The sequence below is a fragment of the Cyprinodon tularosa genome, unplaced genomic scaffold (genome assembly GCF_016077235.1).
Source record: "Cyprinodon tularosa strain WSP-4 unplaced genomic scaffold, ASM1607723v1 ctg923, whole genome shotgun sequence".
Lineage (NCBI taxonomy): Eukaryota > Metazoa > Chordata > Actinopteri > Cyprinodontiformes > Cyprinodontidae > Cyprinodon > Cyprinodon tularosa.
Window position 1 is genome coordinate 679403 of NW_024039700.1, and position 17113 is coordinate 696515.

The 17113-nt window shown below is 38.6% G+C and overlaps 1 protein-coding gene across 3 annotated transcripts in view; it reads right to left on the reverse strand.

The window, feature by feature from the left end:
* Positions 1–17113, reverse strand: part of ndst3 (N-deacetylase/N-sulfotransferase (heparan glucosaminyl) 3) — a 79645-nt gene that overhangs the window by 35428 nt on the left and 27104 nt on the right. For all 3 annotated transcript variants that reach the window (XM_038274643.1, XM_038274644.1, XM_038274645.1), the window contains one exon: positions 4003–4131. In XM_038274643.1, the coding sequence (XP_038130571.1) occupies positions 4003–4131 (129 nt within the window). The remainder of the gene's footprint in view (positions 1–4002; positions 4132–17113) is intronic.

The following is a 17113-nucleotide window of genomic DNA, read 5'->3' on the forward strand; positions in this document are numbered from 1 at the left end:
AGATCTAAGAAGTGGGTTGCATCTCTTAACTCCACTGCTGCTGCTAGTTTTGTTGCAAGCATCAAAAACCATTCACAGATCAAACAGGTAGGGCTCTAATGCATGTATGTGAACTTTCTTCAATCTTATAACACCCATAACACGAAAAATCAAATTTCTTTATTGTGTTTCTAAAGTTTCATGAATGCAATAAAACATGATGCATTAACATTTTAAAGGAATTTATACTTAAAGCACCAAATATCGTACAGCAGAGTAGTCACATGATGTGACATTTGCTCCAGGACAAACATCTACTCCTGAACTCTTATTATATATTTAAGTGCATATAGTCTTTTTTTGTTTATAGAAGGTAAATACAATTGGCGCCCGTGTTACCTTACGAGGATTTTATAAGACTTTGATTTGTTAGATAAGATTTTTTTTGCTCCAATATAGCTCTTTGAAAAGTCTGGGTTGCTGACCCCAGCCCTAGGCCAAGTACAGCACAACACCATCCGAGCCCAGGCGCCACACACCCCCAGTTTCCCCCTACCCAACTGCAGGTCTCACACAGTCAGGGCAGGCAGACCCACACCACAAGCTGAGGTGCATCCGGGCACTCCTGCTCGGATATAGTGTTGTTACTTGTTGGATGTTACGGCTGCAGTGGGTTTCTCCACTCTTCCTTGCAGGGTTCTAGATGCAGGCCTTCTGCAGGTGTTCTGTTTTGCCCTAATTGGTGCTCCTCTGCTTTAAAAGCTGTCATGCAAGCAGCAAACAGGAGGCTTCTCCCTCTTACCTCCTCAGAACCCTGTTTGGCTTGGTTTGGTTTGTATCCTGTCCTATTGTTGGGTTTTGTTAGGTTTGGTTGAATTTGCTTATTTCTGTTTAGTTATCGGTTTTGCATTAAGTCATTTCCTATTCCCCATTTTATTTATTCCTTTTCAGGTATTGTTTCTTTAGTATCATTTAATAAATTAAATTTTCACTTTAAAGAAAATCCTTGTGTGGTCTCCTTTAATGTTACCCTCACCAAACAAGCCTGGTGGACGTAACATTGGACAACTGTGTATTTAAAACCAGGGGCACAGTAAGTGGGCCATCCCTACCTTTCTTACCCTAAGGGCCGGATCTATCAAAGGTTTGCGTGTATAAAAACGTGAGCTATTTCACTGTGCACGCTAAAAAATGTACAAACTGATCTATCAACAGCGTGCTAAAAGGATTTGGTCTTTAAAACGTGCTAAATAGCGCCTCTTATCCATTTAGTACCTTTTCTGCAATGAATATGCAATATGGGGCGTTTACACGCAAAAGTGCGTCTTGTGGGAGGAGAACATGTAAATATATTAATTTAGCACTCGCAAAGTGATTTATTAAACCTGAAAGCAATTTTGCTAACGGTATCTGACTCTATATTTAACACGTTTCAAAAGAAGGTGCAAATGGTCTGTATGCGTAATTGCACACACATGGCAGCGGTGGGTTGCGCAAGAAGGAGATATCGAAATGAAGCAAGGAGACGCAGAGAACGCATTTTTTCACTCCTTGTGAATATTTTTGGAATGAATGGAGGAAACGATCATCAAAACATATCGTTTATCCAGCATTGCCATTTTGGAGCTGTTGGGGGAACTCCGAATGGATTTGGAGCCAGCCACAAGGAGGACCCACGCAATACCAGATATCACCAAACTCCTTGCAACATTGCACTTTTTTGCATCTGGGTTATTCCAGCGTACGGTTGCAGCGAGAGCTGGGATCTCCCAATCTCGTTTTTCAGAAGTGCTGTCCGACGTTCTAAATGCCATGTCGCCCTGACGCCCTACCGGAGAACCCCGACACCCTGCGCCTGTGAAGCAACATGCCAATGCTGTGGGGATGCGTTAATCTCATCCATAGTCACTTCTTGTGAGCCATTTGGTATGTGCACTTTTCTACAGGCCAATACAAAACACCTGTTTTTTTTTTTTTTTTACTGCAGTGAAGCAGAAATTCAGCCACATACCACCTTAGGGAATAAAGGTTGCCAAAGTTTGTTTTATATATATATCTATATATATATATATATAGATATATAGATATATAATTTTTTTTCTTTTTTTTTTTTTTTTTTTTGGAGGGGGTGGGGGTGTCACTGTAAGATTTAAATTTCTTAATGCACTAGTTTGTACAAACTACAAACTACTTTGCTGCAAACCACAAAACGCACAAAACCATCATTTAAATAGGGCGTCTCCAACAGTTTTGCACCTGCCACCAGTTACGCAATCGCTCTTGTTAAATCACCCGCAAACCATGGTTCAGCCCCTCGTGCAAAATTCCAGTTTGCAAGCACAAATTACTGCACGCAAAATTGGATCTTGATAAATCCTATTGTTCACATGTTCCATCCATCCATCCATCCATCCATCCATCCATCCATCCATCCATCCATCCATCCATCCATCCATCCATCCGTCCATCCATCCATCCATCCATCCATCCACCCACCCACCCACCCATCTATTCATGAAATTTATATACCAACATTCCAGTAAGTTTTATAGTGGCAACCTTTTTTATATCTCTTTTTCAACCTAACCAAAATAACTGAACCATGGTTTTTGTGTGCCAATGCAACCCTCAATGAGGTTTAGATTTTGGACCTTGGCTCATGAGAAGAAGCTAAAGATAATAAGGTGACAATATCACTAAACTGTACATCTTTACCACCGGGCCGGCCTAAATTACCTTAAAGGTAAAGAGCAACTAACCTCTCTATCCATACTTTTGCTGACAATAGATGCATAAATTACCCTCCTTGTACAAGGTTCACCTTGCAAGCTTGGACAACATTGCTTTTAATATGTTATTATAAGTGTTACTGCTTCTGGGGGAGATGTAAAACACATTTGAGTGCTACAGATCCTTTGTCCAAGAAGTTAGCTACACAATACATAGCAATTAGGAATTCTTTAGAGCTGGATAAAAAGTAATTTCTCTTTTCTTCAACCTGTAGGCGTGAAAGGAAACCGCAAGTATTTTTCTGCCAATATCTATCAGGATCTCTTTCAACAGGCAAGCCCTATTTCTCATTAGAAAGAAAAAGGGGATTCACTTCAACAAAAAGCAAGTTAGATGAGAGCACAAACAAAACAAAAAAGCCTACTTAGCAAATGGCACCTTAAAGAACACAAGAAATGGAGAGAGACTTGAGGAAACAGGGAAAATAATAGGACATGAATGTACAAAAAAACATTAAAAAAAAATGTGAAAAAGCAGAAAGGAAAGAAATAAAAGGGAAAAATAGCTGAAAAACAGAAAGAAGGACAGACAGAGACAAATTGGTGCAGAGACAGAAGAAAGAGCCAGGCAGGGGTATTGTAGGAAGCTGCACTTGACTCTATGATGTTGGGTGAGTTCTGACAGCTCCTCTGGTTCAGCACTCCCTTACCTGACACTTCAATACAGCTTACTGCTGCTCTATGAGCATCTCTGTGTGTGCGTTCCTGCATCTAAACATGTGTGGTTAAAGGGAAAAAGAAAAAAGAGACGGTGAAAGATAATGTTTAGGAGGACACTTTCTTTGAATATCCCTGCTTGCCTTAAACCATGCGTGTGAGCATGGCCTTGCAAAGGAGCACATGTGGATGATTTTTTTTTTCAATTCCCATCCAAAACCTCTTTCTGTTCCTTAATTCAAAGCAGAGTCAAGTTGAGCTGACATACACAGCAGGGGTAAGGGAGAGGTGGAAAACCTCAGTGTGTACTGAATGTGTATGGAAGTATGTGACAGCAACCCCCCGTGTGGAGAGACCCAATTTAAATTGGAGAGATGAACACAACTGTAGAATGAGGGGCTGTCCATGACAGAAAAAGAGACAGACAGAAAAATGATGCCAAGAATGAGACCGATCAAAAAAGGAAAAAAATTGCAGTTAGGGATAAAGCAGTAAAGCCTTGTGGGGTTCCTTTTAAGGACGAAAAAAAAAGTGTTAGGTCTTGCATTAGGCAGCTTGCAAGCTTTCACTGACTCACAGGGTTGAGTAGCACAGTAAGAAACAGCTCTCCCCCATGGATGCTTTTGTCCAATTCCTTAGGTCCACCAGGATACTCCTTATAGTAGATAGTGTGAGTAAACAAGCCACAAGTCTGACGAGGCAGCACCTGGACACACACAGAGAGGCAAAAGCGCAAAGAGGGCTATTAAAATCTTTCATGTCTTCAAAAACACTATTAAATAAATGAAGATAGATACAAGCAAAGTACAGTTAACAGGTATAAATTACAACAAGTCAACAACTGCTAACAACAGCACACTCATTATTATTAACATATGTTGCTCTAGAGGAAGAATTTAGTGTTTGTTCATGGGTTTGTTCCTTTTTGCTTTTATTTATTCGACTTGAGTAATGTATAGAAGTTAACAGATTGATTATTATGAGAAAATGCCTGCAAGACCATCTCTTAAGGACATAGCTGAAAAGATAAAGATTATAACAACACTGATTTTCTTTTATAAGTGCACAGGTAGGTGTTACAAAGTCACAACATGATTATTGTTTTATTGAAAACAAAACAAACAAAAAAAAACAATGTCAGTGAAGCAATACCAAGTTGTTTTAATGGTACATGGGGTAGTGGTTTTATAAATAAAAAACAAAAGCCTACAACATTGACATTGGCTTATTTCCAAACCCTTGCAAAAGCAGATAAGCAGTGTTGGGCACGTTACTTTGAAAAAGTAATTAGTTATAGTTACTAGTTACTTGTCCCAAAAAGTAACTGAGTTACTAACTGAGTTACTCCACAATAAAAGTAACTAGTTACTAGTAAAAGTAACTATTGCGTTACTTTTGCGTTTCTCGCCCCCGTAACCCTCACCACCCAGCCCCCACCTTCTCGCCGTGTGTTTCTAAAGCCAGCTGAATAGAGAGAACGACAAAGGCAAGAACCTGCAGAGAGTTTTGCATTTATTGCAATTCAATGTAAATGACATCAGGGGGGAACGTGATGTGAAGTTTTTTAACAGGGCAAGATCAGATCTGGTGAGTATATGGAATTAATAACTGGGGATGTCTCATTCTGAAATCCTGTGTGTTTGGGTTGTTATAGATACTGCAACATCTATCTATCCATCTATCTATCTAGATGTATACTCTGTGTGTGACATAAAATATGGATCTCCATCCCTGCCACAAAGGCCATCAAATAATGTTTAAAATAAAAAATACAGTGGGTTGAAAAGGCAGAGTATCCATCCATCCATCCATCCATCCATCCATCCATCCATCCATCCATCCATCCATCCATCCATCCATCCATCCATCCATCCAGATTTCTCCCTTTCTCCATATAGGGTAATGATTGTTCACGCTCTCCATAGTTCCCCTGTGGTGCGAGCACAGGGCGACTGTTGCGCGCCTTTAGCGAGCATGCGCGTTTCCTGTCGCTTGCGCGGTGAATCGTGCCGCCTGCGCTGTGTGGAGATGCAGGGGAAACCGTATGTGATGGGGAAACGCAGTGTTAGAGTGATAACTATTCTGTGTTTCAACCAGAAGGGTCATAAACTTTTATGACCTCCTGTAGGTCATGAGGCAGAATCACACGGATGTGTGACTTCCATCCAGCCAGTTGGTCAATTCACACTATCTTGTTACCTGCATCCTCCCAGACAATGATTATTGGGTCTGCTGTTTTAGGCCCGCCTGTTTGATGTTGTAAACTGTTAATAAAAGGCTTTGCCATGAAGGGATCGGTGGGAGAAGGTGATGGCTTTCCAAGCCAGCATTCTTCTCTCCACCCGGCACACGCTGACTTCACAAAATCCCGTCTCTGTGTTGATCATTTTCCTTTTAATCTTTTAAACTCACATTTCTCTGGATTAAAAACCCAACATTTTTGGTGCTTAAAACCCGGGAGTCAAGATCCAATTGTCCAGGACCGTGCGGGACCAAGGCCAAGAAACTGTCAACAGCCGTCCACCCTTTGACGGACGGAGCCAATAGGTTGGTCCAGCCCTGCCCTGGACATCCTGGTGACGACTCAAGCTGAGGACTGATCTGCACAGAAACGGTACGCCTAAGGTTTTTTATTAAAAGCTGGTCTGGGACCATGTGAAAGCTATAACTAGTTGTAGTCGCTAGAATATTTGACAAACAGGGTTTGTTGTGATAGATCTGGGATCGGTATTCTATGCATTTGGGTCAGGGACCCTCTGTGTGAAAGCTATAACTAGTTGTAGTCGCTAGAATATTTGACAAATAGGGTTTGTTGTGAGAGATCTGGGATCGGTATTCTATGCGTTTGGGTCTGGGACCCTTTGTGTGAAAGCTACAACTGGTTGTATTTGCAAGAATATTTGACGAAACCAAGTTTTGTTTACAAGTCTGGGACCTGGGTATTCTGTGCATTCGAGTCTGGGACTCTATGTTGGTTAAAAAATAAAAAATATTAGGCCTTAGGTGTGTGTGACTGTGTGAAAGTGTGTGAGGAAACAATCGAACCGCTGTGTACTGGACTAAATTCTTTAAAAATGGGACAAGGCAGTAGTAAGAAGGAAATGCCAGATGATGTTAGATGGATGGTGGCGTGTTGTGGTGGTGACCCAGAGTTTGCCAGAAAGTGGATTGAGAAGGAAGACTGGGATGGAAAGTTGAAAGTTGAGCCGCTGACTAAGATTCAGCAGAAGGTGGAGATGAAGTTGGTGTATAAATCAAAAAGAAAACAAGCTAAATACAGAAAAGAATTAGAAGAGTTAAATAAGTGGATTATGCAAGCAAAAAATAAGGAAAGCCAAATACAACAGAAGAACGATAGAAAGACAGCTACAATTGCTGCTGTAAAAGTTAAAGCTGATGAAGAAACTGTTGTTTCCCGTATGCTTCCTCAATATCCTGACCCTAATCAAATTCAAGGGGGTGATGGGGTTCAAGCAGTGGCATCAGCTGCACAGGAAGGTGGAGATAAACCCCATCACGGTGAATGTGAACACAGCCATGCCACTGTTCCTCCTCCAGTAGCCCCACCATCGTGTGGTGATATTGGAGGAGCAGGAGCAGGCCCCCTGTCCGTGTCGTCCTCTGTGGATGGTATGGAACTCAGTGCCTCTGACTCTTGTGAGCATGAGTTGGGAGGATCAGGGAGGGATGTGAAGCTTGATTCGAAGTGTTACAGGGATGATTATCAAGTGGAGGCTTGTGGAAGGGGCCCATCTGCCCCTATTTATCCAAGATTGGCTGAATTAAAAAAACAAGAACAGGACCAAGATCCTGGGAGGGGGGCATGTGCTTTTCCGGTGTTGGAGGTGGCCAACCCTCATTGTGGTCAACGCACGGGACCCCAAGATGGTGACCCACTGGATTGTGGACCCACTGTTCTTGTGTGTGGGCCATGGACAGATGCAGAGATGCGGACTGCCTGTCAAGGTTTACCTCCAGCCAGACAGAACCCAGTTAAATGGTTCGAGGATGTTAAAAATAGATTGAGAAAATTCATGGCAGAAACAGGAAAGCCATGGGCAGAAAAAGAACAAGATGACATTGACCCGCTAAGTGGATGCTGAAGCTTTTCAGCGACAAAACTGTTCGGAAAACATGTAATCTGCCTAGTGCTCCTTTTGTTTCCCCACAGGAAGGCCTGAAGCCTGGAGACCGAGTGCTGATTAAAATCATCAAAAGGAAAACTTGGAAAGCTCCGAGGTGGGAAGGACCCTACAAAGTGCAACTAACAACCCCCACTGCCGTGAAAATCCAGGAGAGAGACACTTGGATCCACCAGAGTCATTGTAAACTGATTAAAAACTTTCCACAGCAAAGAAGCCCAATTACCTTCACAGGAACCCCATAACTAAGAGCTGATGAAGATGGAAAAACTAACGACATTCATCTGCCTGGTGGTGACCGTTGGAGTGGTGTCTCTAGGGACTCAAACTGACCGTCTGAAACAAAGGAAGAGCAGGATGATTTTTGATGGATCCACAGAAAGTCATCCATACGGTGCAGTTCCAGCACCATGGACAGTTTGGTTCACCATGGGATCATGGTGGCAGGTACTGATGAAGATAGCTTCACCATTTATAGGATTGTTAATCATATTTTTCCTTTTTATTTGTTGCTTAATACCATGCCTGCAATCAATGTTTCAGAAAATGATAGGAACCACTCTAATCCAATATTCAGCTATCAATTATGCTCAACTCCGCCGAGATGCTGATGAAGATAATGATGATGATGAAGTTATGTAATCTTTTACAGGGATAATGGTCGCCTCCTCCGGAGGGGCTGGGTAGGAATTTTTTCTCTATTGGAGAGTTTTTGCCTACTCAAGGGACAGATTATTTTTAAAGTTTTTACATTCTTTTTTACCTTTGTGCTTGAATTTTCCTTTTAATATAGTTGTGTTTTGCATATTAAACTTTGATTACTGAATTCCCTATCTGCAATGCATTCATGATGTATGTAGTGAAAATCTTTTTAGAAGTGCTATATGCTGATGTTTTTATGTATAAGAGGAGGGAAATGTTAGAGTGATAACTATTCTGTGTTTCAACCAGAAGGGTCATAAACTTTTATGACCTCCTGTAGGTCATGAGGCAGAATCACACGGATGTGTGACTTCCATCCAGCCAGTTGGTCAATTCACACTATCTTGTTACCTGCATCCTCCCAGACAATGATTATTGGGTCTGCTGTTTTAGGCCCGCCTGTTTGATGTTGTAAACTGTTAATAAAAGGCTTTGCCATGAAGGGATCGGTGGGAGAAGGTGATGGCTTTCCAAGCCAGGATCTTCTCTCCACCCGGCACACGCTGACGTCACAAAATCCCGTCTCTGTGTTGATCATTTTCCTTTTAATCTTTTAAACTCACATTTCTCTGGATTAAAAACCCAACACGCAGCTCGACGTAACACCGGTATTTCCTTCTGGAAAACGCTGTTTTGCTGCTGGAGTCATCCTCACTCTCCATCTCTCTGTGTGTGCTGTACGTTATCACCCACCAGCAGAAACACCCACCTACCCAACTGACAGACGGAATCTCACTATACATCAGCCATTCTCATCCTCCCCTCTCTCATGACAAGGCGTGCACGAGTCCTATCATGAAAAAAGGTTAATTGTGCGACCTGAGTAACGCGCAGTAACGGGGTGTTTGCAATGGTAACTGCGTTATAGTTACAGTCAAAGTAATTAGTTAGATTACTCGTTACTAAAACAAGGTAACGGCGTTAGTAACGCAGTTACTTTCAACGCCGTTAGTCCCATCACTGCAGATAAGGGTAGTGAATAGGATCAGTTTTACATACAAGTATCAGCAAATGGATGGATGGATGGATGGATGGATGGATGGATGGATGGATGGATGGATGGATGGATGGAAACTGAAAAACCCACCGACAAAAAACAGCTACTATAGCTATAACTATAACTTATGCATTCATCATATAAATAAATGTTACACATTTTGGCAAGCTGACAACAACATTGAAGAGAAACAAGGTGATAACCAAAACCATTCATTAGGCAGAGCAACAGCTAGTTACCATGGAGACTAAATGCAGGCTGTAGAAAATACATCATTGATCAAAGAGTCACTTATTACTTTGACTACATGTATTGCCCCCCTGCCAAGTGCTATTTGAGCTCTTACCCTCGAAAAGACCAGAGCAGGCCTACCTCATCTGTAACATCTGGATGATGGAAATGTAGCATCACTGTATTATATATATATGAAGCTGAAAAACCAGTGTATATAACTTGTCATGGGAAAAAATTACTTTGTATCATTCAGCTTATGGTTTGTAACCAATTCATCCATAATTTCCAATAGCATTGAAGAGCAGACATGGAAAGAACTGCAAAGGTCACATCCCTCTAAGCATAAACAGCCGGATTTTCATTTTTAAATACAACATTTCCTAAGTAACATCATACAGCCTTATGAGCCCTTGTTATGTTATTCTTATGACCCCCTTGAGAACCACTGGAAGCTTTATGCTTACTCTACACTCTACACCACTCTAGTGTTCACATTCACATCAGTAGTTCATGGGCACTGTACGAACACTTTCATGTGTCAAAGAGCCCCCTCTTAAGGGTGACAAAAAGAAAAACTCAACATAATACATTTTCTATAGCGTTTTGCTATTCAAACTGTTGGTTATGTGAAAATCTATAGCTAGATTAGAAGTAAAAAAGTAAAATGTGAAAAAAGACAACAGATGTAAAGATGAAAGGATTAAATGAAACACAAATCTTTGTGGTTCAACTTAAATTAAAGGCTTTTCTGTAATCTAAAAGAAAGCGCTGCTTGTTGGGGATATTCCAGTAAGGTGTTTGATGCAGCATATCACTATGCTGTAATTATCAATGGCTAACTTCCAGTTAGGTGTTTTTTAGTATCAGGATGTTGATGGTGAGATTATTGACTTCCTGCCTCCTAAACAGAGAGGCCATTATTAATTACTATAAGCTCTACCATGATTCCCTATGATCGAAAACCCACATACCTGTAGTGACAGTGAGCTCCGAAACCCCCCCTTGACTTTGGAGAAAAACTCCCATAATACCTAATATGATCTGGCTTTTAACTTCAGTGGGTACAATCGACATGTATTCTTGGAAAATGTGAATTAAGACGTGTCTTAGTCTTAAGTCGGCTATCTCTGTATTTTAATGGGAACATCTATCATGTGGTCAACAATGGCTTATTTCTACTGTCTGCCACTTAACCACCCTGACATGCTAGCATACAATTTCCTCTGTCTCCTCTGAGGTGGTACTTTAACCTTGTCAAAGTCAAAAGACAAGGGAGAACTGTAACATTTTTCAAGGTGCAAATTTGAAAAATAACTAACAAAATGTGAAAAAAAGAAAACTGTCATCAAATCAAAAATACTCTCATGGTCACAAATGTTTAGAAGCCCTTCCAAAAATTAAGATCAGATTAGTTTTGATCTGATAATTTGTGTAACCTTTAGGTAAAAATGCATTATAATGTGTGCAAGAAGGTCCAATGTTTACACATATTTACATGTGATCAATTGAAAAATAAGTTGGCCATTTCACCTTGACATAAGTAGCAGGTGGCATCAGTAGTTATTTAAGGTTGAAGCACCTAAGGAGAATGTTAACATAAGTGACCTAAGAAATTAGGTCCAAAAGAGAAATAAAGCAGAAAGATGTGTCGGAAAATAAAAACTGATGGTCTGTAAATAGATGTGAAGTTTTGTCAAGTAAATAGATGCAAATTAAGGCCAACAGTGGCCATCTTTAATGTTATTTTAATGTGTTTTTTCTAATTGAAATAAAGCTGAATGAGACATGCCTTGTAATTTCATACAAATTTTATCTGCTTCTTTCAATAATGAGCCAACTCTGTAGTCTTTATATTTTTTTTACAACACAGAAGCATAATTTACCAAAACATCTAATCATTTATTGCCTGTAGCCTACTACAATATGTATGACCTTGTTCAAAAATGCCAATACTTCCTCCGTGCAAAAAATATTTATGGATTTGGGCCCTTACTTATTTTTAACAATTCATATAACTAAACGTTCAAATATAAGAGGCTTACATTTGCTCCAGCAATGTTTAAGGGCAACATGCATGGTCTTGGAAAACACAAAACAAAACAGAATAATCCTTTTAAAAAAGACTGTTAAGGCCCTGTTAACACGAGCTTGAAATAAAAAAAAAAATCAAGATTGAAAACTTGCTTCTTTTTTTCTTTTTAGCGAAACATAAAATTAAACAAATTAGGTGAAGGAAATTGCTATTTGGAAAATGGATGTTTTTGCATTAATAGATTTCAATAAAATACCCAGAACAAGTAAGACTGTGGTTTCCAATGAGAAAAATCCTTGGGATTAATACGTGAAAGCTCCAAAAAGTGAAATAAATAAATGTCTAAAAACATCTGAAAAACACAGCAGAGTTTTCTCCTTCCATCAGTTAAAACTTAAATGGCGTACCATTGCACTGGTTCCACACATTCCTCAGCTACAGTGGTATGATATTTGGGTGACTTGCCATTTACCAAAGGAGATGATACCAGATTGCTTTTAATCCCATCTCAGAACGGAACAGATTTCTCCCAAGGCAATAAAAACCATCCAAATACGGACTCCCATAGCTTACGTGAGCTGCATGCTCTTCCCTATAGTGAAAAGGAAGTCAAAGAAACCTCTGTTTAAAAGTGAAAGCAAATTATATTTTTTCTAATTTCCCTTTGGGATTAATAAACTGTTTTTAAATGTAATCAAACACGAGTACTCATATATATATATATATATATCCAAGATCCTTGGTAAAGCTTTTGTAGCTTGAATTGCTAGTTGATATTTTCTCCCAAATGGAAATAGTTACAATGTGTATTGTTGTAAATAAAGCTATAAAACCCCTAATAACACAAGTGCACCCAAACAGCTATGAAGAAGGGTACTGGTTAAAAGCATTTGGCAGCCTGTGAATTTAAAGCATTTTTATTGGTTAATTAATAAAGGAAATAAGAAGGGACAGAAAGAAAGGAGACAAACGTCTTTATATCAAACTCCTTGTGGAGCACTTCTGCATGTGAAATAGTGTAAAGGCTGGAAGCGCAGATATTGGTTTATCTATAAAATGTGCAGGATCACACACACATCCACACACACATATGGGAGAGAAAAAGAGAGAAGGCCACCATTGCCACAGACACTCAGCACTATTTCACCAAACCAATTATCCACAGAGCCATAGCTCAAATTGATATAGTACGTTTTAAAAAGAAATACACATCCATGCACACACACATAGCACAGCTCCATATCTCAGTCTGATTTGTTCAGATACTGTAGGTCCAGTGGGTGGCTCTCAATCAGCTGACAGAGACACACAAACACCAATTTTACCACCTCAAGACAACTTCCTGTCCTCCTCTGAGCAAACGAAGATGGAGCTTGCAAGGTAGTAAAAAGCGATTAATGGATAGGAGTGGCTTGGAAAAATTTACATGAAAAATCTGAAGGGTGAGGAACATGGGTAGAGTGCTTTGATGTCAAAAAATTATCAACTAAAGGGGCAGGAGGCTGTGAGTGATCAAAACCCTGGACAGCAGATTTAATTTTAATTCTCATTTTTATCATTTTGTAGAATGAAATGCACATCAATGAGACATTTTAATTATTTTCAACTAATCAATTATCATTTCAGCATTAAAAAAAAAACAACAAAAAAAAACCTTCCTGTTCTGATCCTTCCTTTTTGCACATTGGTGGGAGAATCGGTCATTTGAAAAACCTCAGTGATCCATAGTTTTCCCAATATTTTGACAGTGAATTTGAGTAATGCATTAACTTATATTTGCTTATTTACTTGACCTCTAAAATGTTATATCTGTGTTTGATTGTGAAATAAACTGTTTTATTTGTCAGGTTTGGTGGATGTTGTTTTGGACCCAAATGCAGAGTAGAGGAGGCAGAGATAGTTCTTACTGTACAGTTAAATGGTCAATTAGATGGTAGAAAAACATAAATCCAGAAATAACAGACTGGGAACCAAAAACTAGAGAAGCTCGGGAGAAACATACAAGAAGAAATGAAGAGAACCCAGCACAGAGGAACTGCAGAGGGGGAGTATATATGGGAGGCAGAACAAAGAGTGGAGTAATCAGTTAACTGGGAGCAGGTGTGAACTGAAGCAGCTAGAAAGGAGCCAAGGGGAACAGAAAGGGGCAATAGAGGACAACAAAGAGTAACCATGGAAAGAAGGCTTTAACTTTAACCAGAAAAGAACTTCAATAAGGCTAAAGGGGAATAAAACTCCTAAATAATGAATGAATTACCAAGGGGAAAACTATAGGATAAGAGAAGGAACTGGAGATCACGGAAGCCGTGGAAAACATAACCTAAGAATAAGAGAATGAATAACTAAAATTAGACCAAAGAATAAATAATAGCATAAATGCTAAAAAGAGAATAACAAGGGAGAGTAAAACTAAGAATTAAAAAAATGTTATAAATCTTGAAGATACAGAATAACATAAAATAAAGCATAACTGAGAACCCAAAATGAAAACTTTCACAGAGCTAAAAAGTCCAGAATGACAGATTATGATAGTATTGAGTGAACAAGGTTGCAAAACTGAATAAAAATGGGTATTTATTTTACTTTTTGATTTATATCGCTGTATAGAATTATCAACAAATAAATATTATAGCTAACATTATATCATAATGAACATAACATTCGTAAAGGGTTAGGATGTGTTGCCATTCTGTTGGAAAATAACTGTAAGTTCATTTATATATATTTTGTTTTAAAATCTTTGGGGAAATACAGTGAACCCCTTGCATTTTTATTTAGGGTACAATGCACTGAGATGCCTATTCTAGTCTTAGTGATCATTTTCCTCATGCCAGCCTAATATTTTCAACATCAAACTTGCAGGTGCAGGTTTGTAGAGAGATTTTAACCTGCAGTCAGACATTTTTCTCTCAGCTGGTTAAATCCCTCCTAAAAGTTCCTACCATTTCTTTAAAAGCAAAGAATTTATGGTAGATTAGCTAACCAATTAAAAAAATAAAAAGTCCTCTGAAAAACAAACTAACAAACAAAAAAATGTTTAAAGAATGTCTAAGAATGTCTAAAGAATTGATATAAATATAATATAATAAATATAAAAGCAGGTTTCTTATTTTGACGTACACTTATCTGTCTTTAGCAAGTTGCTATTTTATTGAATTCAGTGAGTTGCTGATGCTTTTCAATACCTTGTGATTAAAAATGCATAATAACAGCTAACAGCCTGTCAAAAGGAGAACTTTTCATTGTGTTGAAACGATGTAGGATTAAATGGCTATTTTATAACAGCATGACAAGACATCAAGTAATGAAAGCCAGACTGATTGGAAAATTGATATAGCCGTCTCTTTATATTGTTTGCTCGAGAAAAAAAAACATGCACTGATAATTACGGTGTCAAATGTGATTGGCTCTTTTGTCAATAAAGAAAAAACAGTTGACAGACTTTTCAAGAGCCTGAATGACAAGCGAATCTAAAGAAGGAGGAGGGGCGAGCAGCAATACCGGTGATGAAACGTACTTATTCAAAATGTTTTATTCAAATGCTGTCCCAAGCGATGATTGATAATTAGTTAAAAATAATCAAAATGTCTCATTGATATGCATTTTCTTTATGGCTTACATACTGCTATTTTCAAACTCACTAAATATGTGCCCTTTCTCCAAGCATTGGGAAGCCATTAAATATTAAATTAAGACAGCACAGCGTGCTTTTTGTGAGAGAAGGTCAAAAATCCCATAACCACAGACAGACACAGAGAGGTTTCGCACCGCGTGCAGCATTATTGATTTTTTGTTTGGAACCGCAAGAAACAATCAACAAACAATTTATGCTGAGTTTTAACGCCTTTTTCAAGAGAAACAGAAGGCAAACACTCCTATAAAGAGAAACAATACCAGAAAGCACTACAAGCTGTCAAAAGAGAGACACATTTTTTTGCTTTAAAATTGTATTATTCAATATTTCTATTTTTATTCTGCATTAATGTTTACCTATGGTATGTAGGATAACACTTTCTCCTGACACAGGTCAGCATTTGATTTCTATTTGAAGTTGGATTTCAATATTTACAGCAATGTCAAAACGCTTACATTTTTCATTTGTTTTGTTTGTTTCCTTATGTTTGGACACATTACAATAGAAATAAGGTGCCTAGGTCAGATGAGTAAGACTTGATTTTCTTTAAGAAAAACTTGTATTTTCGACCAAACCTTAAAAAGTTGAATGGAGGATGGATTCAAATAAGTCACGAAATCCTAAAACAAATATGTTAAAATGCATTTCCGCTGCCGGAACCTTTTCAGGAAGCTGGGTAGTTTGTCAAGGTGGTTATTATCCTCCCTGAATTTCCTCCATGTGAGCAAGACTTAATTACACAAAACCCAGATAGAAATCTGTTAATATAAAACGTTTGTTTTGAAATAAATTTATAATAACAGCCAACCTTGTGCAGATAGTAAGTTAAAGAAACTACAAAGTTTCAGTTTTAGAGAGACAATATGAACCTCATTACAGCTTTTTAAGTGTTATTTATAATTAAATAAAAACTATTCACATTTTTGTTCTGAGATCCAAATTAAAGCACTCACAACTGTTCAGAAATGTCGATCATTTACCCATTTACATGTTTGTGTGCATGGTTACATTTAATACAACATCCTGTCAGCTTTAGGTATCATTCATTTGATGTGGTAGTCAATGACTTGTAAAACACGACTGCTATGAGAGACAATGAATACTTGATCAGTTTATTTTCATGATTTCGAATCAGGATCTGGACTCTGCTGTTGCTGTGCACAGAGACTTGTCTCTTCAGACCACAGCTGTGCTCCTGCAGGACAAAGGAGCTGCTAAGAGTCACTGAAAAATTATCAAAATAAATGGTTCCAGGCCAAATGCACACAAGAAAACAACCTTGTAGGATTACCTTTAGAAGCCAGTTGTCTGAATTTGCTACTAGAATGGCAGTAAAACATTTTGGAATAAAGGAAGGCTCATATTCTAGCAAAACAATGACATTTAACATGCAGCCAGAATAATACCGGAATGGCTAAGAGCGCAGCATTCATGAGAAAAAATGGCCATGTCAATTCCAGATCTAAATCCAATTTTGAACTTGATGTGAAAATTCATGTTTATAGCTGTTGTCTGTCCCTTTTGACTAAGCTTAATTTGGAAAGCTAAATGGATATTAGTATCTTGAAGGTAGAGACATTATCAAAATAACAGCTGAAATGGAATCAAAAGGAATACTCTTTAAAGAAATGGGCCAAGGGAGCTGAATAAACCACATACTTCCAATCGTTATATATATATATATATATAAAGTGACATCTTATTCCCTTTAAAGTTATATAGTACTTTGTGTTTGATCTGTAACGTGCGTGGTCGTAGGGGAGAAAATGCATAAAAAAAGGGTCCAAATACACAATGATAATTAATTTTTGATAAGTCTCACATACCTCACTCAACCGTAAAATGCATGTTTTGCTTGCTTGGTGCCACATACTTTGTAAAATCTAACTGTACACACAACAGGCATAATAATGCTATTTTCAGCCTTACATGGTGAACAAAGCAGGA